Source organism: Hydra viridissima, unplaced genomic scaffold (assembly GCF_058129835.1).
Source record: "Hydra viridissima isolate aposymbiotic clone 2 unplaced genomic scaffold, HvirCarnegie_v1 scaffold_15, whole genome shotgun sequence".
In the NCBI taxonomy this organism is placed as follows: domain Eukaryota; kingdom Metazoa; phylum Cnidaria; class Hydrozoa; order Anthoathecata; family Hydridae; genus Hydra; species Hydra viridissima.
Window position 1 is genome coordinate 8,182,684 of NW_028324314.1, and position 26,871 is coordinate 8,209,554.

At 32.1% G+C, this 26,871-nt stretch overlaps 3 protein-coding genes across 4 annotated transcripts; 2 read left to right on the forward strand and 1 right to left on the reverse strand.

The window, feature by feature from the left end:
• Positions 1-6: 6 nt before the first annotated feature.
• LOC149878486 (putative RNA-binding protein 18) lies at positions 7-1,580 on the forward strand. Its single transcript, XM_090072752.1, has 5 exons — positions 7-148; positions 308-434; positions 764-865; positions 1,005-1,042; positions 1,171-1,580. Exons 1-5 carry the CDS (start codon positions 96-98, stop codon positions 1,316-1,318), a joined length of 468 nt encoding a protein of 155 aa, XP_089928878.1. The 5' UTR covers positions 7-95; the 3' UTR covers positions 1,319-1,580.
• Positions 1,422-8,506, reverse strand: LOC145193131 (uncharacterized). 2 transcript variants are annotated; one of them, XM_090072751.1, is made up of 9 exons: positions 8,405-8,506; positions 7,278-7,326; positions 4,231-6,961; positions 3,891-4,108; positions 3,553-3,775; positions 3,279-3,451; positions 2,944-3,166; positions 2,556-2,714; positions 1,422-2,109 (listed from the first exon to the last, which is right to left on the reverse strand). In XM_090072751.1, exons 2-9 carry the CDS (start codon positions 7,323-7,325, stop codon positions 1,982-1,984), a joined length of 3,903 nt encoding a protein of 1,300 aa, XP_089928877.1. In that variant the 5' UTR covers position 7,326; positions 8,405-8,506; the 3' UTR covers positions 1,422-1,981. The 2 variants fall into 2 exon arrangements, with proteins under 2 accessions (XP_089928877.1, XP_089928876.1); XM_090072750.1 differs by having other exon boundaries at positions 8,295-8,461.
• A 4,252-nt stretch (positions 8,507-12,758) lies between these two features.
• Positions 12,759-22,583, forward strand: LOC145193450 (derlin-1-like). The gene is made up of 8 exons (XM_090073273.1): positions 12,759-13,001; positions 14,667-14,778; positions 15,066-15,130; positions 15,724-15,750; positions 21,648-21,743; positions 21,885-21,937; positions 22,021-22,131; positions 22,309-22,583. The coding sequence occupies exons 1-8, from the start codon at positions 12,843-12,845 to the stop codon at positions 22,442-22,444; spliced, it is 759 nt and encodes a 252-aa protein (XP_089929399.1). The 5' UTR covers positions 12,759-12,842; the 3' UTR covers positions 22,445-22,583.
• Positions 22,584-26,871: the final 4,288 nt, after the last annotated feature.

A 26,871-nucleotide genomic window follows, 5' to 3' on the forward strand; every position in this document is an offset into this window, starting at 1 on the left:
ATTCCGCAAATTTTTTTATTATTTTATACTATTGCTGTTTTGCTTGTTCGTATATAAAGTTTGTTAATATTATATTGAAGTAATAAATTATATGTATGGGAGCAAGTCGAAAGTTGTGGATCGGAAATATTGATAAAGAAGTCACTCAGTAAGTTAATGGTTTCCTTCACTTTTAAACCCCTTAAGTACTAGTTTTTTCAATGGATAGACTTGCGTTTGTGAAACTTGAGTTTACAATGAATTTTTTTAAAGTTAAATTTTAATCCTTAGTAATTGTTTTTTTCAAACTCTGATTTTGTTTTACGAGGTACCAACTTCTACAGCTGGTAAAGTCTTGCGGCGTTGTCAAGCTTTTTGATTTTGTTTATCACACAACAGGACCTTTAAAAGGGGAACCAAGGGGCTTTTGCTTTGTTCAATTCGAAAAAGATGCTGTACGTTTTTTTTTTTTTTTTTTTTCAAAGAATAATAAAAGTATAATTAATATTTTATGGAGTAACAATTCTTAGCTCCAAACTCTGATTGAGAAATGTTTTTTTTTAAACAAAAAAAAGTTTATTCTTCTTTTTCCTCTAACACTTCGGATATTTTCAAATTTTCTTCTTTCTCTATAGGTGATACATTTTTTCTCTTTCTCCCCAGCCAGTACGTTTTTCCTTTGTTTCTCCAGCATTTTTACATTTTCCATTTATTTCTCCAGTACATTTTGTAACTTTTATTTTCCTAACGAATTACAGACCTTTTTTTTTTCTTTCTGTAATAGGAAGCCAATCGTGCCCTTGCAAAATTAAACGGTCTTCAGTTGCTAAAGTCTTCTTTAAAAGTTGACTGGGCTAAAGATAACGAACAGGAAGAGCAACGTGAAGTATGTTTGCTTTTTCTTTTTGTTTATTGCCTAAATGTTATTTTTTTTTTTTTATCAACCAATGATAAATAATATTTAACAATAAAATTGTTAGATATTTATTTTAACACTAATACTTCAATTCTTTTTATCTTAAAAGTGCTCCTCGTCGAGTGTGGTTTTAAGCACCGTTGATAGGTAAATCACTCCTCTTATTTTGGTTTTTGTTCTAAATCTTATTTATTGCTGAAAAAATTTATTGGTTGCTTGAAAAACTCTTAAAATCAGTTTTGTCTTTCAAATGAAAGAATTTTGCTTTAATGCAGGGGGTCACAAATCAAAGCTTTGGAAAAAAAATTGAACAGCCTAGCTAAAAGCGATTATGAAGTGGTTAAGCGTCACCCTGTTCTTAATCGAAAAGAAGTTTTGCGCCAACAAGAAAAATATTTTAAAAAGAAACCGTACGAGCGATAGTTCAAAACACTGATGCGTTCAATTTTCAGTCATTTGTTCTTCAAACCCTATGCGAACTTACTGCAACGTTAGACATTCTGCAAAGTGAATGAAGAAAATCATCTGTATGATGAAGTTTTATTAAAAGCGTATTATTTACAATATAAAAGCTGCATACAAAAATACATTCTATGACATTTCTCCACATAAAGAGTAAAAGTAAATTTAGAATTACTTTTTTTTTTTTTTTTTTGAAAGATCGCAAAAAAAGTTGTTTCCACAATCTTTTTGCCATTAGTAACAACAAAATAATACACTGAACACTTAGCAAAATATATCGGTTTCCGTTAACAAACTACACAAATGAAAACTTATCGTTTTTAGTGTCGTTTTGGCATATAAGATAAATGTTTATTTGATTCTCGCACTTCACAACTTTTCCAACATCGTTCTTTCATCTGATTTGGGTAAAAAGGTGATGCAATTTAATCGTTAATTTAAATTGTTTCTTGTTTTTTTTGTTTTTTTGTTTTGCTGATATTTTCGATTTCTCAGATATTTTGTGGCGATTCGAAATGAATTCGTGAATTAAGAAACACGCGCTTCAAATTCTGTCTTTATATGTAAAACCGAGCCTTTAGCTAGCTACCTTCTCGAATTATTAGTTGATCAAGATGGTTTCTCTTAGCTGTTGTGAGCTTGCTGCAATTGATGTGATGGGTTTTTCCATATTGCTCTTGGTACATTCGTTATTTCATCGTCGTCCCATAAAGATCTTTTTCTTCGCTCATCTATTAAAAGATCGCCACTGCCTAAAATAAAAAGTACCTGCCGAGTTAAAAAAGTTAAAAATAAGGTCTTCTTTTTTATGGAAAGTTTTTTTATGGAAAAATTCTTTTATAGTTAACTAATATCGGTATAATGACTATTTATTTACACTTGCGCATGCAGGCCAAATTTCATTTTAAATCCACTTCAACTCTTTTTACGTGGTTTGAAGTTTTAAAATCAAAAATAGTTTTCATTTTCTAAAAAGGTATGTAACTGCTCTCGACAACTTAAAATATAATGTATTTAGAACCATTTAAAACTAGTGAGTTTGACTAATGGTTAGGAATCATTTTTAAAACATATAAAAAACCCCAACTGACAAAAAAATCCAGAGAGTTTTCCATTCACACCACTTCTCTACAAATTGCAATTCATACGCTTCTATTTTTGTTGATGTGTATGGTTTAAAAAAGTTGAGGCTATATACCTCGTTTGACTTTTCTTTTCCTTCGTTTTCTTTTCTCTAACAGCACGTCAACTGCGTTAGATTCATCTGGCATACATTCGTAGCAGATCTTTAGATACTTGTAGGTGTTCCCACACGTATTATCGTCAAAAAAAATGTTGGACGCAACAACCTCACAACCTAATTAAATCACAAACTAAGAGCTTAATTTCAATACACCCTTAAAAAATAACTTGAGACTATTATTATCTATTTGTATCTTTTTGGCATCCAAAAATTATGAAGCCTCTGATAAATCAAAATTTTCGTTTGTTAAAGGTCAGAAGTTCTATTACTGCAATTAAAAGACCATAGCTTAATTAGAAGTCGTTAAAGGAACTTTTGACGTGTAATACATGCTTTTCTTTACCTGATTGTAAATTGCATTGCCCGTTGACTTTTTTGAGAGCATTTTGTGCATTACTCTCGCATGGTGCTTTCAAACTGAGACCAGCTGGAGGTTTTGGGCATATTACTGCTTTTTTACCAACTTGATCCTCTTCACGCCCCCAAAATACTCTTAGTATTTTAATCTGTTCGTATTGTTTACATTGAAGCCATGCCTTCTCTCCTTCGCATACGTAACTACAGTTCTAAACAAAAAATTGCAAATTTTTGTTTTCGATTTGAAATCATTTCAATTTTTTAAAATTCATTTTGAGCAATTGAAGATTTTTTTAAAAGACGATTGTAGTAGCATCTTACAGGAAACGTTTCTGGTTCACCAGCATAGCCTCTCATTCCAGGTGGCCCTGGTGGTCCGGGAGTTCCCGGTGGGCCACTTAAACCAGGTTCTCCTAACTGCCCTATCTCACCGCGCATACCAGGTAAACCTGGTAAACCTATTGGTCCTTTTGGACCAGGTTTTCCTGGGGAACCTAAAATAAAAATTGAGAAAAATCTGTAGTTAATTTTATGTTAATTTTTTGTGGACAATTTTAGTGATGCAAGTTATAATACAATTCAAAGATAAATTTACCAATTGATCCCGGATCTCCTGGCGGTCCTGGATATCCGTTTAAACCAGGCTGTCCTGGTGGTCCAGGTGGACCTTTAGTTCCTGGATCACCTTGCTCTCCTGGTCGACCAGCCATGTTTGTGTAGAAAAGGTTGAGATTCTGCTCCAGCAGCTGACTAACCATTAAATGTTCAAGGAAAGCCTCAGTGACGATGTCGCCTTCATATGGCATCACTCTGGGGTCCTATAGAATAATATGATAAATAACGTAACAAACAACTTATAAGCCTGTTATTTATAACAATAATCTAAATTATAACTAAATAAAGCAAATATAAAAAATTAAAACATTAACTTACAGTGTACTTGTTATGACGAGTTGGAGATGACATGGGCGCTGTTGGACAAAACTGTTTATTAGTGCACACTGATTCTTCTATTGTACCTTCAACCATTCCATGTTTGGAAGCATGATGGTGGTGGTGGTGGTGGTGATGGTGTTGTTTGTGGGTTTTTTTTTCTTCTTCATTTGATTCAATTCCCGCATGAACATCCTCAACAACAGCTTCTTCAGCTTCTGAAAATGTTTTAAAGTGTATTTATTTGAGTTTTTATTAAACTTTTTCATTGTTTTTAGATAAAATGGTAGAAATGACTTTAATTGTATGATAAGTTTCTACAGTTAAGAGATAAAAATACCTTTTACGCTATCTTCGTCAAATTTGCTAGTAATGGATGCGTCAGCTTCAGAGGTTTGTGTCCTTTGAGAAGCTTTCGCGTTTTTTTCACTTTGAGAAACTGGATTAATTTTATTATCAGCTTCTTTAATAGGTGAATAACCATGTTTGGCATCATATTCTGCTTCCAATGTGGCATCTGGTTTTATGTCATGTACGCTCAAAGATGGTACTTTTTTTGAAATAATCTTTTTAGGGGCAATGGGAGCGTTTGCAACTCCACTTCCACTCCCACTTCCACTTTCATTATCTATGGAAGGTACTTCTCCACTTTCTGCATCCGATATTTCCTCTTCAGGAGTTAAATAAGTTGCATCTCCTTCAACTGGGTGAATTGATGACTGAAACGGTACAGTTAGATTCGCATGAAACATTTTCGGAGAAACTACATTTTTTATATTTGTAGCATCAGCCGATTTCTCAATATCTGTTTTTAACGGTGTTGAGGAATCTATTTTTTCCTGTTTGGCTGGGGCAATTTTGGATGAAGCAGCTACATCATTTTCGCCTGATCCACTTGATCCTGATGAAAGTTCATTTTCTTCTGATAAACCTGAACCTGATACTGAATCTCCAGACTGTTCAGAGATGCTAACTTTTGTAGTTTCTGGTTGCTGATTCACATCTAAAACTTGCGTATGGTTTACTGGAGTTTTTAAAGCTTCAAGAGGTTGAATTTTTTCAAGAGGTTTTATTTTTTCAAGAGCCTTAGTTGTTTCTGTGATGGTTTGATTGGATGAAAGAGCAGGGGTCTGTTTATCTAAAGAAATTTTTAATGGCTGTCTATTAAGGGAATTTTGAGCCACTTTAGTAAGCATTTGATGAACCATTTTTTCACTTAGATCCCCTGATCCACTACCTGATCCCACTGATTCACTACCAGATGATTCAGTCCCGAACATACCAGATATATCAGAATCTTCTAATGGGGTCTCATCGCCATAATCACCTGGCAAAACATCGTTGTTTGTGTCATTTTTTGCAGATTTTTTCATACTTGCGTCAAAGGAAGAAACAATTGAGCTGGCTATTTTCATTTCAACATCTTTGTTGTTTGAAATACTAGAATCTTTTGCATCTTCGTTAACAGGAGTAATCTCAGACATTTTTAGTTCACCAACACTTCCAGGTAGGTCTTGGTCATTGTATATAGTTTTCCAAGGTTTCTCTTCAACTTCGTTTGTCTCAGTACTTTGGGTAGAATTAGCTAACTCTGTAGAGTTGCTAGGAGCCGTTATTGACGGCGATTGAAGTAAAGAATCTTTCTTTTTTGGATTGCTATTTGACATAAGATCTAAATCTTCGCTCTCTATACTTCCTTGAAGCTTTTGTATATCATCCTCACTAAAATCTGCACCTCGGCTCCCGGGAAGATCGTCATCATTTTCATTTGTTACATTTTTTTGGCTTTTGGGTAATAGAGTCTTTTTTTCTGAAGATGGCGTTTCATCATCGGGTATTTCAAAGTTTACAAGCTGAGGTTCTTTCAAACGGTTATTATCAGGTTTACTTATAAAGTCTTTCTTTACAGGATCCAAAATGCTAATAGAAGAATTTGATTGGTTCAGACGTTTCATACCACTTAAATGTGCGACGTCATAAATTTTAGTTATTATCACAGGTTTTGAGGTATTATTGTCTTTCGAATCAACAACATTTACAGTCTTTTCTTTGAAATTTGAATTTGTTGACACATTTTTTAAGTTTTGAGTTACGTTTATTTGCTTCTCGTTGTCGTCAATGGTTGGAGTAGATTGGTTGCTAAACGTTTTCAATGCTCTATTGCTCGCATTTTGACTATCAATGTAACTTGCTGTTGGATTGGTAGTTGAAGATCTTTTGATAGAATCGTCGTTCTCTTGAACAATTTCTTTTAAGCTTGTACTACCTGCCTCACCTCCGCTCATATCATCTATATCGCCAGATCCAGAACCGCTGCCAGATAAACTTCCAGTTTCAGCTAGATTTGAAAGAAAAGCTGCTTCATTTAAAGTTAGCTCGTTGCCATTCGTTTCATTTTTAAAAACAAAATTGCTGACAACTACAGATTTCTTATTTATTTCCTCTCCACTTCCAGATATGCTTATTTCATCAGAGATCTCATCTTCGCCACTTCCAGATCCCGATCCAGATTGTTCGTTTGGTACTTTAAATCGGCGGTTTAGTTTAGACTTTTTAGTTGCTTTCTTGATCTCTTTTGCTGTTCTTGAAGTAGAGTTTAACGAGCTGTTGGGCTCGATTAGAATTCTAGCATGCTGTTTTGGATATTCTTTTACATTGTACATTGTACTTTTCCTGCTTTTAAGTTCAGTCGCTATAGAGTTTTCAGATGGTTTTATGTTAAGTTTCGCAGCAGCATCTCTTATCTCAATCGATTTATTTTGTCGTGAACCAGATACTTGAATAGCACCTTTTTTCTGTAATTTTGCTTCTGGGTGATTTTGTCTATCATTTGATGCTGAATCCGGCAACTTTATGGCAGAAAATGTTTTTAAGTCACCTTCGTCTGCATCGCGTTTATCATTTCTTTTGTCGTCATGAATAAGAAATTTTTCTTCGTCAGCTGACAAAATTCGACTTCTACGGAAACGAGCGAACTCACCCGTGGGTACTTGTTGAGAATTATCTGCCGGGTCGGGTGTAATAAGTTTGAGGATTGTTTCGAGATTTAATTCTTCTGTTTTGCATAAGTTCTGTAAAAAATCATCATAGAGAGCCATCATTAACAGATTAACGTTCCAAGTGATAATATTTTTAACTTTTTAACTATGAATAACTCTTTTTAAAATTGTTTTATGATAATCATTACTAAAGGTTATGCTTATGTTACATGGAAGAGAAGTTTTATAAATATACTGATGAGTGAAGACTGATGATGATGATGATGATGATGATGATGATGATGATGATGATGATGATGATGATGATGATGATGATGATGATGATGATGATGATGATGATGATGAAAACCTGAGAAAACCTTCTGATTACAAAATCATCAAAACTTACCGTTGCTGCCAAAAAGATGTAAAATACAAGGATCTTGAAAGAACCCATTCTAAAAATGAGCAGTAAAAATAAAGAATACTACTAATAAATGAGGGTATTTTGTTTTTAAATTTCATATAATGTTTTTTATTAATGATAATTTTTTAAGTACCAGTCGCTGAGAATGATTGGCTGGGATTTAATGTTCGCTAGAATGATTGGTTGAGATTGGCTTTAAAAATGGAAAAAAAAAAGCTGTCAAAAGAGCACAAAGTATGAAACAATTAAAACAATAAAATTCTCACGCATTTGTTGCAGTGATTTACCCCAGGTCCCACTAGGTCCCACCAGGTCCCACCAGGTCCCACCAGGTTCACCCCCACAGTTAAAAACTTGATTAATATTCGATTTAGGACTAAGGTTAATGCAACAAAAATTGATTGGGAGACAAAATCACCGAAATGAATTTTTTTTTAAACAAAATGAAACATTTTACAACCATTTTACTCCGTTTTCTTATCCCTCATATTTTTTAAATTGTAATCCTCGTCAAGAGCCATCGTTCTTCAGAAAACGTTGTGCTTCATAAAAGCAATGTATTGAGAGAAATTTATTTTACCTGCTCATAAAAATACTTAACTATTTTTCAATACCTTTTATTAGGACTTCGAGACAATTACCTCAAAAGAAAAAATTTTCTAATATCCTTTTTGAATCGGTCTAAACTTTCAAAAGTATTTCAAGTAGTTCAAAAAATTATAGTTTCTTAAATTTAACCCGAATGCTTGGCTTCTTTGCCTGTGATAGTAATAATAATATTAATAAGGTCGGTTTTTAATAATGCAAGAAAAACTTTTCATTCTCTTTTGAAGTTCAGTTTGATATTTTGATTTCCAAAAGTTAAGATAAGAGAGATGTGTAAAAAAAACAAATATTGATTTGAAAACATAACAAAACCTCATCTATCATTTTGCACAATTTACTTTTTAACAACTCGTATCTTAAATTTTCTTTTACGAATATCTACGATCGACTTACGTTGATTAATAGATCATCTAAATAGATTTACAGCTTTATAAAACGCAATTTTCTCCGGTCCTTGTTAAAATTTGTAATATTGACACATCATATAAGATACAGCTTCATACCTTAGTACGAGTATTTAAACCTTCATCTTTAAAAAGACAACTTTGCAAGCTACCTCAGATGTTTCTGCACGAATCTTGCAGATGGACTCTAAAATCTACTCATGCGTGCAAAAATGTAATTAAACTAAACACAATTTCATAAACGTTGAATTGGCGAATTACTACCATTGTTTTACAGCATTCAAGTTAAACCAAGCGTTTGAAGGAAGAACTTCAGGATACTTTTTGTTAGTAACTACATGGTTTTTACTTTGACCGTTTACTTATTTTTATAAAGCTGTGTTTCGTTCAATTAATTCTTATTTTCTGGTATCATTTGCCGTTTTTAATTGGTCAGTAGTCAACATTTAACTTAAGTACATTTTCGCTCGAACCAATTGCAGAATATTTAAGCACGCAATCAAATGTCGAGCATTTCAGCAATTTAATATTCGTGATGCAGACATTGTGGCGGGTTGTTAAGTTTGAACTCCCGTATTTGATTTTACCAAAACGTAAAAAACTCAGACATCTTAAAAAAATTTTTGATTTTAAAAAGTAATCATTCAATTTCATAAGTAATCCTTAATTGAGATTTGTGATGTCAAGCTAATGTTTTCTCAAACACCAAGTGACTAATTTTATTTTCAAACGCAGTTGAAAAATCGTTTTAAAAATGTTGGATACCTTAGGAAAATTTTATCCCTTATGACATTTGTTTCTGCTTTCCAATCAACCCTAGTTGGCTAAAAAAGTCTTGAAAGTTGATCGTGAAGCTGAAATGCTTTAAAAAGTTGTTTGTTATTTGCATTAACTTTAATATATATATATATATATATATATATATATATATATATATATATATATATATATATATATATATATATATATATATATATATAAATTCTGCAATATCCAAATTTTTGACTAAAAGTATGAAGTTTGTTTGGTCCACCTGGCCCTTTCATTTCTAGATTTGGTTCAAAGTTTTAAAAGGTTAGAGAGCATTGTGCTTTTACAACTTCCTTATGTAATGTCGGATCGTAATTTTGCTGCAAGCAACTCTTTAAAAGTTCCTACGAAAAGTCTTTTTGAAATTTTTCTAAACTAGCCTATATTGATTTTAAACTGCTAATTTTTTCAAAACAGCATGCTAGAGTTCTAATCGAAAAATAAGAAATTAATTTTGAAATGGAGATAAAAGTTTGGAAATAAAAATTAACAAAAATAAAGTTTAAAGCTAGAAATGTCATTGCAAACTTGCTGTATTTGGGAGGCGACTCCTAAACCTAATAAATTATATAGAATACGTTTCCAAATTCGTTCCCAAACCTCATTTTGGTTTATCGAATTTACACGCATGAATAAGATGCTTCGAAGCTCTAATGCACATATCTCATCGTCTTACGATTAAGAAGTGGCAAAATGTCAATGAACGAAAAAAACTCAAATAGGATTTTAGTAAATATCATAAAACTGCCATAAATGCTTGATTTTTTTAAGAAATGAAAAATTTTGCGTCGTCTTTTATAAAAAGATTTTGCAATATCTCTTCAGCCTTCATTAAATATTATGTAATGGCACTGGCAGTTAGAAAGACCGTTCTTCCAATTAGGGTGTAGTTAAAGGAAGCTCTTAAAACTCGAATAAAAATTTTCAACATTAAATTTTCTTGCTAACAAACAATGAGAGATTTTTTAGTTGTTTATTCTATCTTCAAACTCGTTTTATTCATTGCTATCTAAATCACCAACTGATCCTTGCAAGAGTAAACTTCTTAACCAGGAAGTCATTCAACTATCATCTATAGAGGAGGAATTTTCATTATTAAGTTACCGCTCTGATAATGAAAATAACCGTAAATGTGCCTTACTTTGCACAATCGTTGGTAACTTTGCACAACCGTTGGTAACTTTGTACAATTGTTGGTAACTTTGTACAATCGTTGGTAACTTTGTACAATCGTTGGTAAATTTGTACAACGATTGCCAAAGATGTTTTACTCTCTTGAAGCTAAAAATTTGAACAACAAATGCAAATCACTTTAGAATCCGACCGGTTTGTTCTAGTGTCAATACAAAACTCGTGTAAAATAGTTTTAAAAACGTGGTTTCTGGCAACACAAGTCATTTTGTTTAAACATAGAAATAGAAAAAAAATTATTTCTTGCAACTTTTCTCTGTGCAGCAGATCAAAATTTAACTCAAAGGTGAATAAATTGCTTAAAGTGTTTATTATGGCATTGGTTTGAAATATAAAAAAAAAACTCATTTTTTAAAATATAAAAAAAAAAAAGATTAACAATCTTGTAAATAAAGTATTTTTTTGGTAGAAATTGACGTGAACTTTGTAAATTGTGCACATTATGCAAAATTGACGTAACTTTGCACATTGTACACATTGGGCAAAGTTACCACCAATATCGTTGGTTATCCAACAGCAATACTTTCTAAAACTCCATGCTAAAATTATACATAAGCAGAGCTAATTCATACCTTTTTGTAGTTTTAATTCATTTCTTGAGAATCTCAAGGTCAAATTAAAAGTAATTTTTTTTCTTTCCAGGTGTCAAGTCATTGCAAAAAAGAGCTAAGACCAGAAAATACAAAGGCTATACAGAGGATGACCTATCCAAATGGCTTCAAAAAAAAATTTTCTGTAATTATATCAGGTAATGCAGCAAATGAGATTTTACCACCTTTTTGTTGTTTATAAGGGTACTAAACTGTCGTCAACTTGGTGTGTAGAAGGTCCGAAAGGAGCAAGATACTTCTGCACTAAAAGTGGATGCTTTGATGGAGTAGCTTTTGAAGATTTTTTTCTGTAGTTTTATCTTCTTTAAAAAGGAAGTTACGAGTTAAAGTTCTCTGAAGCGATAACCTCTCGCATCTCTCCAAACGTTATTGAAGCCTGTGAAGAAAATGAAATATTGTACAAATTAATCTTTCAATGAGAATTTTGAACTGTGTTTTTTTAGTTTTAAAGGTGCACTGTATACTACCTTTTTATTTAATGTTTTTTAAAGCTTCAAGGTTCTTCTAAATGTAACTGTGTAAAAAGCAACACCAAATCTTTTTCTTTTTTATACTTTTTGTTTTATAATATTATAACATTAAATTTTGTTGGAACGCAGGAGTTCAGCAACCTAAATTCTATTCAGACAATTGCTTTTTTTTTTTTTTTTGAAGTATTTTATAAGAAAGTCTAGGAAAGGCAAGGATTTAAAGATTTACTGATAATTACCAAATAAAATTGATAAAATTATTTTTGTTGATAGTGGTACCGCGCATAAACGGTAAAAAAAAAAATGCAGGTCCGCTGGCTATTGATTGCTAAGACTTTTGTAATGTTAAATTATGTAACTACACTTTTGTAGAGTGTACAATTAGATAAAAAAAAAAAAGATTGCTACAAAATCCAGGAAGTTATTTAATTTTGGGCATTAAGTTGTTAATTGTAATTTATAATTTAGCAATAAGATTTATATAATTTAAGCATCGACGTTTAGTTTTTTTCGTTAATAATGAATGAACAACAATTTCTTTATCAGTTTTTAAGATAAATCGAGTTTTCTAAAGTTTATCAAAAAAACTCATAATACGTTTAAAATAGAAAAAAATTTTGGTGACATAAACTTATATTCATACATAATTTGTTATTTTTGAATAATAAGTTTAATTGATTTGATTGAATAACAATTCTGCAATGCTTTGAAGGGCTGAAACAAAGTAATATAATGCACGTGAGGTATCGCAAATTTTATTTTGAATCTTACAATTTCACATATCTAGATATAAATAACTTATTTTAAACTCGATTTTTATTTCAAACAACTGATTGACGTTTGTACTTTATTTGTTGTTAACGGAAAAATTAAATGCTTAATATGATCGATATCATGCTAGGTATCAATTAAGAAAAATTAAAAAAAAAAAACCTTGAAAAAAGCCAATGGCCACTAATATTTTTGAATTTCTGTTTATTTTAATTAAAAAACTGTTCAGTAATTCAAAAATTGCAATCCCGTGGACCTAAAACGTTGTTTTTGTAAAAATAATGAATAGAAATTTGATATAAAATTTTATCAATAGTATAAAATGGTTGCCTGAAAAAAGTAATGTTAGAATAAACAATTACATTGTGTTTTTTTTTCGTCTTTACTTCCAAGAAATAGGTTGATTGTTCCGTAAAGATTTTCCGGTTAAAATAAAAAAGTGTCGGTGACGGCATTTTGAAACATTTTCTCGGTAACGTTGTTTATAAGCATATGACTTGTACATAATTACAATACAAAATGCTTTGTAGCCTTAAACATATAGGTGTTAATGATTTACTTTAAAAATTTGTATCTGTTAAACAGTTTTCATGGTGATATTAATAATAATAATGCTTCTTACTTCAAAGGTCAAATCTTTTATGTACATAAATATACCATAGCTATTAGCTATATATTGTTAAAATGGCTGAAAATGATATTGGTGATTGGTTCAGATCAATTCCGATTATATCAAGATGGTGGTTTGTCCTATCAATAATTTTTCCTCTTCTTGGAAGAGTTGGCATTTTGTCTGCATACTACATGATTCTTAGTTTTGATTTAGTTGTTTATAAGTTTCAAGTGAGTACTTTATTTGATACAGTTTGTTGTTCCAGTAGCCATTTAAACTCATATTTCCTGAGGTTTTAACTGCTTATATTTCAGCGCTCAAAATATAGGAAAAATATAAAGCAGTATAATTAGCTGATTGCCTTAATTAGTAGACTTTTTCAGCAAATGAGTAGACTTTTTCAACACCCAAATTAAAACTTGTGGTTCAATATATCAATGAACCACAAGTTTTAATTTGGGTGTTGCCCTCTCACTCTTTCATACATGCAAAAAAAAAAAAAAAAATTGTTTGTTGAATTGTTTTTATAAGATAAAATGCCTTTGGATAACTTCTATTGCATATTGTAGCACTGTTACAGCATTTTACTTTATTATGCATCAGTTGCCTGATTATTGCCTGACAGAATAGATTCAGAAAGAAATAAATGATGGTAAAAAATTGAGAAGTGAATAATAGCCAATAATTCCTGTCAACATTTACTAGGATAAATGCTTAGAGGTATCAACAGAAGAGAAATAGTTATTAATTTACAAACCTGGATTTCGGTATTCAAAATTGATCAGCTCCTTTGAATAAAAGTTGCCACCTAGGAAAACAGAAGTTTTCCCAAGAGGATTATTACATGCACTGAAGATTATGCATGAATTTCAACCTCATGATGACTACTTAGAATTGTTAGAGTTGATAATTGTTCTCGAGTGACATACCTCCAATTGGTATTTTATTTACACCAACAGCATAGTTAATTAAGCAAAACAAATAGCAACGTCTATTATTCACTAATGATTTATATGCTTAGAGATTTACTCAAGTTTATATTTCTGTTGTACAGCAAAGCCATGTTCAGTTAAATGGTAAGTATAAAAATCTGAAAAACACAGAGAAGGAAAAATTTTTACAGATACACCAGCCTTCATAAGAACCAATATACTTGCTTTGTCAAATGAAGCACTTGCAGATTCTTTAGTAACATTAGTTTGAGTTCCTTTAAAAAAATTTGACAATCCTCAAACAATATGGGTAGCACTTTTAGCACAAGCAGAGCACGAAAGACTTTAGTTTTTAGCAATCATTATTTTTCATATTTAATTTCTCACTAAATTTTTTTGTAGTTTAAAATATATTTGTTGACAGTGGAGTTTTATTTCCTTTTTTTTTTTTTTTTTTTTGTTTGTTTTAAAAAAAATTGATTTGTGTTGGTTTCATACTTTTAATAACTTTTCTTTGTTAAAACAAACTTAGCAATAAAAATGGTCTTGTTTTTTTTAATGCCTCTTATTGTGGCAATTTTTAGGAATATTATTCCACAAAGTATATATAGAAAGTTGTAGAGCATAAAGTCATTTCAAAAGGCTGTTTAAATTAAAATGGCAGTAAATTTTGTAATTTATGATCATAAATTTTGCTAATAGGATTATAATATTAAATGGTACTTAAAATGACCACTATTTAATGTTTATTATGAAATTCTATTTGACTGCAGTTTAAGTCTAAATTAACAAATAATTCAAACAACTGTTGTTTTATGAATATTAGTGAGCAAATCTTTCTTTTCTGTCAATCCTTTTATAACTGCAGAAACTAAAGAATTATTTTAACTAAAGAACTTATTTAAGTAAATAGTAAGAATTCTGAACAAATCTTCATAAAAGTTACTTTTCTTCATTTTTTAGATTTGGAGGTTGTTTACATCCTTTGTTTTTTTCCCTCTGAGTCCACAGAGTGGTTTTCATTACCTAATAAATCTGTTTTTCTTATACAGTTATTCAACAAGACTTGAAACAGGTATCATAATAATTGTTTGTTATTGTTGTTAGTATGCATTGTTGTTATTTACACAATTTTATTTTATGAAAAAGTTGAAGTTTCAAGAAGTTGAGTAAAGTTACTTTGTAATAAACGATGATCTCTTTAGTTCAAAATATGTAATAAATTTCTGGCTTTAGTCAAATTTGTGTAAAAGTTTGAAAAGTATTACAGGATATTCACAAATTTAATTATGTAAATTTTATCAAAGTCTTACAATTTCAATGGCATAATTGGTTTTAAAATTGTATTTAAAATCTCTTTAGGATTGTTTGATGGGAAGCCAGCAGACTATCTTTTTCTCTTAGTATTTAACAGCATAGCTTTAATTGTATCTTTTCACTGATGATAAATAAATGGTTAGGTTAGACTATTATATGGATTGATTACTTAGTTATACATTACTTATACATTTTTTATATATACAGTTTTTGTATATACATTACTTATACATACATTACTTATATATACATTACTTATATATACATTACTTAGTTATACATTACTTATACATTGCTGATGTAAATTTAGACTCGTCTGATTTTTTTAATTAGTATATGCTTCATACCCTTTGAATGTCAAATGCTTATGTTAAAGTTCTTTTTATTGTCTTAAGTAGAGATCTACTTTATGTGTATATTTGAATCTGAATGAAATTTTGTTTGAACTTCTATTTTACATATTAACAGTATTGTTGGCTCTTTACATATTATCAAATCTTTTGTACTAAAAATATCAAAGATTTTCCCCCACTTTGTTTTTACTTTAAGGTATAACTTCTTACTTTAAAAATTTTTCGCTTAATTTTAAACAGAATGTGATCATACTTGCATGCAGTTGATTTTTTGAGGATGCAGTCACACTAGTATTTAGTTAAATTAGTAAAATAAAACAGTTATTTTTTTTTCTTTAAAAAAGCTTCAGCTTCTTGGATTTGCCATGAAATTAATGGTAAGTGTTTTTTTGTTTTTTCTTTTTAATGGTATTATACTTAAATGTCACGGTGCTATACCATGTGACCACAATTTTCATAATAAGTTTGGTGATTTCAAAAAAAATATTCTGTTATTATTTTTACACACGTAGCTTGTTTTTGTTGACACAAAAATCTTTGAAAATAAAAATAAATGAAAAAAACAGCCGAAAAGTGAAGATGAGTAGAAAGAATAATCCCATTAATAACCTTGCCATCAATGGCACCATCTCAAAGTATTGTTTAAATGTTTTCAAATGACTGGTGTATTGAGTAGAAGCCTGGTAGTAGTTTGAAGATATCAGTTCAAGCTCCTAAGCAGATCAAGGCAGTCAAGGGTCAAATTTCTTGGAATCCAGTACAGTCAATATGGCTAAAGAGCTATCTATCAGTAAGCACACCATCAGAAATGTGGTCAGGATCTTAAGGCAAAGTCAAGAGCCAGGATTAAGAAACACTTGGTTTTCCCAAGTGACAAAGAAAAAAGTTTGAAAGATCAAAACAAACTTCTGAACATCTTGAAGAGACTAATTATCATCCTCATCTCAGATGAGAAGTTGTTTACTGTTGATTCTGTCTCACACAGCAGAACCAATCATTTTATTAGTCATCAAACAGTCTAGGCAGTCCCAGAGCATCTAAAGCATACATTTAAGACCAAACATCTGGCTTCAGTTATGATGTTTGGCTCATTTCTTCTAATGGCATCAAAATACTTCTGGTCTTCATTAAATCTGGTCAGAAAGTTGACACTAATGAGTACATTTAAATCCTGGAGAACCATGTCAAACCCTGGATTGATCCTCACTACTCTCCAGATGACAATGTTGTGTTCCAGCACATAGTTGATATTTTTGGGGATAGCGCCCTTCTAGCTAACCCGAAAAAGCCACCTATATGGGGTGATCGTGGACACATGTAGGTGTCCAGAAATGGGAGTTTTGAAATCCATCTATTATGTCCGAGAAAAAAAAATCAATTTTAAGTTGAAATTTTCCCAATTTCTTTACTGTTTCGATTATTTACTAAACAAGCCATAAAATTGAAATGGGTCATTGGAACTTCATGAAATTTTATGCTGTTGTACCTATATAGTATGGCTATCAATGTATAAAATTTCATGCAGATATCTTGCTTGGTTATAAAGTTATAGGCCAAAACGTTTTGCAAAACCATACATTTTCACAGTGTTGGTACCAAAAGTTTTTAGTTTTGGTAAAAAAATTTTGTCTGATTGCCCTGAATTTTTGTGTGCATACTCTACAGGTTATAAGTAACAAGTTTTATTACATTGTTTTGGAATTAGGACCATTCCTGAAAAACTGTGGCCACAAAATCATTTAAAACCACAAAATCTCCTCATAATATGGATTATTTGATTTTTGAGTGAAATTTTTGAAGTATTTGCTACCCTGAGCAGTTCTCTATGTAAAATATAATGAAATGCATGTACACATAACAGTTTGGGGGGTTTAGCAAAATAAGTAGATTTTAAAATAGTGGATTTTTTAAGTAATTTGCTCCTTTCATTATGTCCGTATGAATTTCATTCAGAAAAAGCATTACAGAGGCCGTAAAAATTGAGCTATGGAGTAATAAATTGAACCCAATGTGAGCAATAGACTAAGAAGCATTCCTGTAAATTTTGGTTGAAATCTGACGGGTAGTTTTTGACAGAGACAACTTTTACCGAAAAAAGACATTCAAAAAAAAAGGCATTCCCTACTTTTTGGTTTAAGCGGATTTTACAGGTAATCCATAAAAATATCACTTGTTGTTGTTTTGAAAACTTGTATTTTATTGCATTTGGAATTAATTTCTTTCTTCAACAAAACTACAATTATCAAGGTAAGATTCTTTTTTTACATTTTCAACTTCTGAGGAAAGTTTTTGGTCTATGATGTTTAAAATGGAAATGTTTTTCAGCGGAAAAAGTAGGAAGTGGTAAAAAGTATTGTATTTTATTGAGTATAGTGCGAACATTTATTACAAAAAAATATCAAAGAAAAAGGTGCACACTTTAAAAATGATATTTATTTGACAGATGTATTCCATATTTATTGTTAAAAAAGTTGAGTGTGCACTATACTCATGCAAACTATACTATATAAATACTGTAAGATGACAAGTGGGTAAATGAACTAAAGGGAGAGTAGATATGAAAATAGTTTGCTTTTATATCAAAACTATTTTAATCCTAATAAATATATTTTAATTTTAGACCAATCTTCAAATAAAAGGTTCACCCTCACTTTTGTGACCGTCCATATTTCTGCATACAGATAAAGTTTTGATTCGTTTCAATTGCATATATTGTCAATAACATCAATTATATTTTGGCTTATAAGTCTACAAACTTTTGCCTGTTTTTTTTTTTTTTTTTTTTTATTCTTTCCATTTGCACAACTAAGAGATAGTTTAAATTTCAAGACTGATAAAACTATTTGAATACTGTTGCATTTACAGGAGACTAAGCAATTTCTCACAATGCCAAATCATGCAAGAGGTCACGAGGAGAACAGAAAAATTGTTCAACCTGCCTTAAAAAGTATACCAGGCAAATAACTTCATTCCAAGCGGAGCGTTTGTCAAAAATCTATGGCATCAACTTAGACTTGGGTGATGGAAGAGTGTCTCAAGGAGTATGTGATACATGCCGGACAATCATGAAGAAGCGAGATGAAGGCAAAGAAGTTGTTGAAATGATTGCAAGCAAAACAGCTTCACCAAAAGGCACTGTAAGGCTATCAAAACCATCTGGAGGACCACCTCTTCCTGTGACTCCTGGTACTTTATTTAATAATGAATACCTCAAGTAATGTTAAATTGACACGACAAATATTTTTATTCAAGAAGCATTTTTCTCCTCAATAATTTAGTAATTGGAAAAATGTTTTGTAAGCCAATTTGTAATGACAGGGCTAAGTGGAGATAGACCAAAAACCATCTCTCCTGCTTTGAAGACACAAGACATGGTCAATGTTCAGCTCAACACTGGTTTATCTAATGTGGGAATGATGAAATTGACAAGAGTAGTAAACCAGACTTCAGGCACAAAGCTTGTTGAGCCGAATTTCAACAAACATTTTCTGGCTGCCGGTCGAAAACTGAGTGATTTTTTTACCCACTCAAATATAAAAATGCAAAAGATGAAACTTGTTCAGATTACACTGTTGCCCACTGTAAAAACATCACTGACCTTATCCGCACAATCAGCACATCTCGAAATGTTTCAACTAAGCGAATTATAAAAATCAGAATCAATGGTGGCAAGGGATTTCTGAAGTTTTGTTTGGGAGCCATCGACAGAGCCACAAAAGAGTCCCTACCTCAAAAGCGTCTCTTGACTGACAGGCTTGCAAAAGATACAGGTGTAAAGTGCCAGATGCTTGTGACAGTTGCAGATGAGCTTCCCGAGACTTATGAAAATGTCCGCCAAATTTGGTTGCTCATTCAAGTTGATAGAGTGAAGGCCATTGTTGCTTGTGACTTGAAACTGGCCAACATTCTCTGTGGGCTTCAAGATCACTCAAGCTCTCACCCTTGCTCTTGGTGTAGCGTTGATTTCACAAATCTAGAGAAGGCTGGAGCCTTAAGAATACTTGGGTCACTCAGAGAGAGCTATAAAAGTTCTTGAGTGCAAAGAGCATTCTTGCCAAGGCAAAACACACCGGAAATGTTGTCCGTCCACCTATCCTCATTGAAGCCGATGATACTCTCATTACAGACATTTTGCCTCCACTGGAATTGCATCTTTTGCTTGGAGTTGTTAACCACATTTTTCAGAAGATGAAAAGTGTACGGCCCAATGCCGAAAAATGGCCAACTTCTCTTAACATGAAACTGAGCCCATGAAACATTAAAATGGAGGGATGTTTGAAATAAACGATTGTCGCAAACTTCTTCGGAATGTGGATAGGCTTCAACAGTTGGCAGAAGCTGAGTCGGCTTTCCAAGTTTTTAGATTCATCGAAGCGCTTAGGAAGTTTGATGCTTTAGTGAAAAGCTGCTTTGAATCAGACCTTGAGGATGACTTTTTTGACAAAATCCAACAATTTCAAGACTCATATCTTGCCATCCCGAATGCTATTGTCACACCCCAGATCCATATGGTATTTCACCACATCAAAGACTTTGTGAACCGCCACATGTCACCACTTGGAATTTACAACGAATAGTTATTTGAAGCAGCTCATCAAGACTTTTCTCATCATTGGTAACAATACAAACGACTCCCATCTCATCCAGAATACGCCCTTAGACTTAAAAACAACCTTGTGGACTACAGCAGCAAGCACCTTTAATAGTCTTACTCTGCCAAAAATGCCACATTTTATAATTCTAAAATTATAAAATGTGGCATTAACTATTTCAGGTGACTTACCTGATTAAAATTCAAGTTTTATTGCATCTAAAAGTTTTTTTCAGCTTTGAACCTTTACTAAAGACCCAAGGTGCATGAAGAGGAAGCCTTAAAATTAACTTATTGGGCAAAACCCCTTCAATTTGTGTTATGTGTGCATGAATTCCATTATATTTTACAATCTAACTTTATTTTTTAGTTTTTCATGCAAAAAAAGCCATGGTTACTTATAGCTTTTCCATTTTGAACCTATACTAATGCATAGAAAATGTACACAAAAAAGGCCTATTTTTTAAAAATCTAAAAACTGACCTAAAAGTTGCAATTTTTTGTTATTTTTCAATAGGCTCTATAATTTTTTATATTGATTGGTGCTCAGGGTAGCAAAAAATGCAAAATGGACACCTCAGTTTGTCATTTTCATTGAAAATTGATTTGCCTATTTTATAAGGAAATTTTGGGGCTCGAAATGATTTTGTAGCCACAGTTTTTTAGCTAATGGTCTAATTCCGAAACTCTAATAACAAAAGTTGTTGCCTATTGCCTATAGAGTATACATACAAAAATTCAGGGCAAAATTTTTTTACCAAAACTAAAAACTTTTGGTACCAACACTGTGAAAATGTATGGTTTTGCAAAACGTTTTGGCCTATAACTTTATAACCAAGCAAGATATCTGCATGAAATTTTATACATTGATAGCCATACTATATAAGTACAACAGCATAAAATTTCATGAAGTTCCAATGACCCATTTCAATTTTATGGCTTGTTTAGTAAATAATCGAAACAGTAAAGAAATTGGGAAAGTTTCAACTTAAAATTGATTTTTTTTTCTCGGACATAATAGATGGATTTCAAAACTCCCATTTCTGGACACCTACATGTGTCCATGATCACCCCATATAGGTGGCTTTTTCGGGTTAGCTAGAAGGGCGCTATCCCCAAAAATATCAACTGTGAGCAGGACATCCACATGCATCCCAGAAGACCCAGAGGTGGCTCCAGGAGAACCTATCAAAACACTGGTCAAAAGATTTCTGGCCTTCTGGATCTCCAGATTTGTTACCTTGATTATTCAATCTGGGCATATGTGGAATCAAGGGTTGTTAACATCCCCACAACAGTGTCAACTCTCTGAAGGCTGCTATCAAGAAGGAGTAGGACAAGATGCCCAAGGACTTTATCCAGACCACCTGTTCCAAGTTCAGGAGTCGAATTTAAGCTGTAATTGATGCTGAGGGAGGACATGTTAAATGAAAATGTGTTAATTGTAATTCTAAACACTTTTTATTAAACGTTTTTTTGGCTTCAAGTTTTCATTCTGCATTATTTCTTGACAACAAACTAGTTTTTTTACGAAATTTGCAGCTGCATACGGTAAGTAGCTGTGGTATAGAAGCACTTGTTAATTAATCGATATTGAATAAGTGTTTCATTTGATGTTCTTACAGAAAGAACTTTTCAGAAAGAACTTTTCAGAAAGAACTGAAATATTTTTTTTTTTTCCAGCTGTTGATGGATGCACTAATTTTAAGTGTGCTTTATATATGGTGCCAAATTAACAAAGACACAATTGTTTCTTTTTGGTTTGGAACTCAATTCAAGGTTTAATTTAATTTGTTTCTCAAATAAGTTAAGTGGCAGTGTGAGTTATAGATTGTTTTAAAAGTTATTGATGAGACTGCCATCTTTGCTACTTTGCTGTGATTGACAACATTAAATATTGAATACTTTTTATTTGTTTAGGCCATGTACTTACCTTGGGTTTTAGCAGCATTTAATATGATTCTCGGTCAAGGGTAATGCTACTAAATTTTTATTTAGATTTGTTTTGATATTTTGTTTTTTATTTTTATTTTTCTCCAATATTTTCTCCAAATAGGGGTCTTATGGAAATCATTGGAATCTTTGTCGGCCATTTGTATTTTTTTCTCATGTTTAAATACCCGCAAGATTTCGGAGGAAGAAGGTTTATTACTACACCCTCTTTATTGTAAGTGACAAAAATTTTATGGTAAAAATCGGTAATGAGAATATGAATGTTGATACTAATTAATTTCTTGACAGATATAATTACTTTGTACACTACTATTATTTTTTTTTCAACGAAATTTATTACCTTAAAAATCTTGTTGATACTGAATATGTTCTTTTTTTTTTTTCATCTTAGTTATAAGTACTTGCCCAATCGCCGAGGTGGGGTTGCTGGTTTCGGACAGGCACCTATGGGTCGCAGAAATGAAAATGGTGGTAATGGTGGTGGTCCCATGTTTCCAGGAGGAGGAAACCGATTGGGTGGAAATTGAAAAACTTTCTTAAGATTTTAAGGAATTGGTGAATGATGTTTGCTTTTCTTTTCTTTTTTTTTTTTTGCAAGGACCATCACTGTACTTATATCGTAAAATTGAAAAACACCGTGGAGATTTATATTTCTGTGTTATAAATTATGATTGGTGTTTTTCTTATCACACATTAATGGAATGAAAAATAACTTATGGTAAAAATAACTGTTCATTGTGTAAGCTTAGTGTCCGACAAAAAAAAAGCTTAGATAGACATTCAAGAGAACTCAACTAAATTTCTACAACTGATATAGAAAAAAATAAACAAAAAATTTTTATTTGGTGCATTGATTCTTAGATGACGAAAATTTGAGAATTTTTATTGAAATAACGAAATAATACTTTGTGATCAAAAGCCGTGGCTTCACCACAAACTAATACTTTGTGGTGAAGCCACGGCTTTTGATCACTGCCTTGCACCGAAGAGGCATACTCTCAACAAGTGATTGTAAGAGTTCCCCAGAAATGTTCTTCCATTGATTTTGAAGAATTTGAAACAACTCTTCTTCATTTTTTGGAACTCTTGTCTTGATTCCATGATCCAATATACTCGAGAGTTTCTCGATAGGGTTCAGATCAGGACTTTGAGCTGGCCAAGAAAGAACCACTAATTTTTTGTTCTTCAAATAATTTTTCACATTGTTTGCCGTATGTTTCGGGTCATTATCTTGCTGAAAGGCCCAACTTTTATCTTTAAAGAGCTCATTTGCACTAGGTATCAGTTGATGAATTAAGATTTGTTTGTACATTTTACTGTCCATAATACCAGGAATTTTATACAAACGACCAACACCCGATGAAGTAAAACATCCCCATACATTCACTTTTTTATCGTGCTTTACTGTTGGCTGTGTTACTAATGGATCGTAACGTTCATTATGTAACCGCCAAACACGCGACCGTCCACTGAAGCGCATACAAAATGGTGACTCATCACTCCATAAAACATTTTTCCATTGTTCGATTGTTCAATTCTGATATTGCTTTGCCCATCGAAGTCTTTTTTTCCGGTTACTTTCAGAAATAAATGGTTTTTTAACGTTCCAGTAAGATTTAAATTTCCCTATAGAATGGATCCTTCGAAGAACCGTCCCACAGTGGGACGAAATCCTGATTTTGTGGCCAAAATTTCCAAATTACCTACATAAGGGTTTTCGAGGTCGCTGATTACGAATCTGAAGTCAGATTTAAAAAATTCAAAATAGCGGCTCCAATATGGCGGCCAAAACTGTTCATACGTTGAAAATATGAAATCTCATGTAGTTTGGTTTTCGAAGTCATTGCTAATGATTCAGGAGTTAAATTAGAGCAAAAATATTGTAAAATTATTTCCAAATTTATACTATTAATAAAAAAACAAAAATTTGTAATTTTAGTTTTATTTTTTTTTTTAAATTGGTAAAAGATTAAGTCACATATATGTAAAAAAATTGTTTCTTTAATCCTAGTAACAAAAATCACGTATGTCATATTCATCAATGTTCGAATTATTCGATTCGGAATCTGATGTTGAACCACTTGTATCTAAATCGAAATCGTTCCTTGTCTCTTGTCTGGTGACTTCAGGTTGTTTTAAGAATTGTATAGCTTCTTGATGTAGAGATTTTACCGGTCTCTGGGGCAATTTCCTGATGCTCGAGATAAATTGATCTGATGTTAATAAGAGCCTATTAAAAATGTCTCTCATATTCGATTCTCTTGAGCATTTTCTTGAATGATGTAATCTGAAGTTTTTAATGTCGTTATTGCGTGACTCTTGGGCATCTTCAAAAATTTGTCCAATCGGTAAAAGGGCATATTTTACAATATCTGCTCCATGGATCAGCAATTTATGTACAGATGTAGGCATGTAATACCACGGATATAAAGCAACAAATAAATGGGCAGTATTTACACAATAGTTTTTGAATTTTTCATCATCTCTATCAAACCCGCTCAAAAGTACCTGTAAAATAACATGAAATCGGTGAATTAATTTTTCATCGACTCCGTTTATTTCAGCAGATATAGCAGCATTTTGAAAAAAGCGGCGCGCTGTATTTCCATCGTTAGAGCTTCCATACCTAGACTTTGGATATGGAAGCTCTAACGATCAACGATAAACCCCAGTTTTATCGTAAATTGAGTCTGCATTTCTTCCTTACGTATTTTCACATTCTTTTTATCTTCCACTCGAAGAGCTTGCCACTTTTTAGTTGTTAGCTTATACGACAGATACAAACAGCACTCGAAAAAACGAATCCATGCATGCAATGTAGATATACCAAATCTTAAATTATCTGTAGTAATGTCCATCTTTATAACGTTGTTGATGTCATTAAATTCTTTAGAGAAAGCTTTGCACAGGAAGCAACGTTGTGCAGAAGTGGTACCAGTTACAGCAATACAGACTTTACCGTCTATCATCGTAAACGACATACAATAAGTTACTGAAATTGATTTTCCATTTTGTTCATTAGCATATGGTGCAAGACCCTCAATCTGCAGTTCAATGTCGGTAACTTCTTTCAATGTTGACTATACATCTTATGTACAAACTGCAACCATATTGGTCTGCAGAATCGCGGAGATGATGGTCTAGGATTTTTCCACACAATAGTTGCTTCACCCGTCTCGTGGTTGTTGTGTATTAATTGTAAAGGTACAAGAAAAGTATAAAAAATGCTTTCATCAAATTTTCCAGTCTCAGTAAGTTTTTGTTTATAAACACTTTGACCGCCGCTTCCATCACATCCCCATTTACAGTAAAGTACTAATTTTTGCAGAATTTCTGGATTTAGAGTATTAATGACATCAGCCTGAAGTTGTATAATTCTAGATGTGGTATGATCAAGTAAAGCCTGTAGTTCAATTTGTGCGCACGACTCACTAACAGTTGTGTACACAACTGATGGATAACAAAGTTTTTTTGTTTTTTCTACTTCAAGGTATGATGGGTATAATTTGTATTTATGTGCTCTAGCTACATTTCTTGATAGTTGATAAGAGTGCTTTGATTTTCCTTTCTCGATCACTAAAGAAAGTGCTTCATCTGGGGTTAAAGGTACTTCATTTTGTGAACTAACAGCGGATATATATTTTGAGGCTCTTGTTGGGGTTGTTAACGTGACATCTTTAACAACTTGAGCAGCATGTACTTAACCGAAAGTCCTTAAACTCATTTGAGCAGCATATGCCAATTCTTCTGTAGAAAAAGTAGAACGTACTTCTTGAGTCTTTCACCTCTTTGATCTTTCACTAGATGAAGCAAAGGATTGCGAAGGTCGCCCACATTTTCCTTTTTTATTATCATTCTTTACAATCTTCTCAGGTGTTGTGCATTCAGTATTGGATAATTTTGAAAATTGTACGGTGCCATTCAACCATTCTTCATTTTTTTTCAGAAAAAAAATTTTCCCATCTTCCTGCTGCTCTCCATCTCGATCGAAAATTTGAAAATAACCGTAATAATGACATTTCATCCTCGCTTACTTGTATCACATGTTCCGTTTTTTGAAAGTTGTATCTGTCAAAACATCAATGATGAATTTATATTCATCATTGATGAATATAAATTATATTTTATGAATATATTTTAAACTGTCTTTCACCATAAAGAATATATCTTTTCTTGAAAATTCCATATTTGAAGATTTGGAAGACACTGTAAAAAAAACAGTTATAACTGCTGAGAGTTCTTTGAGGACAATTTTATAAAACGTTGAGATTATCATAAAACGGAATGAGAAGTAACTTGTAAAGCATATATTTAAAATAAAAAATTATTGCATTAAAATCTAATTAGTGTCATTAAATAATGTTAATTCACTAATTTCCATGACCATTTTCAGACATTAATCTATGTTAATAGATTAATGTCGTACCACGCATTCCTCCATAAAAACTAGTCTCACTATTAAAATGGCACTCAATGGCAGCCAGTTTTTTAATATGTTATATTTAACACTATACACTATCAGTTCCTTGTCAAAAGAAGGTGGATAACCGCGGTTAAATTTTTAAAACGACATTAGAAAATCGATTTTAGATAAAAAATTTACAATTTTTTATGTTTAATTGTCGCGCGATTTAAATATGAAAAAAATTGAAATTAGCAATAACAGTGCGTAACAATATATTCTACTTGCCTCCAGAAAGTGATTCCATTTTGCCGAATTCCAATTGAAATAGTTTCTTCAGTTTAACAACACTTTAAAACAGGCAAGAATTTTTCTACGTGTCCGCTTGTTTAGTGCGTACCGAACGGAGGCTAAATGTTAACTGACGTCCAGGCCACCCTAGAGCAGGTATATACCTGCCCTCTCTGGCAGTTGTTTTACGCCTTCTTCCGCTCCCTTCTTTGCGTTTAAAACTTCCCGTCAAATAATACTTGAACAAAAAAAATCTTCGAA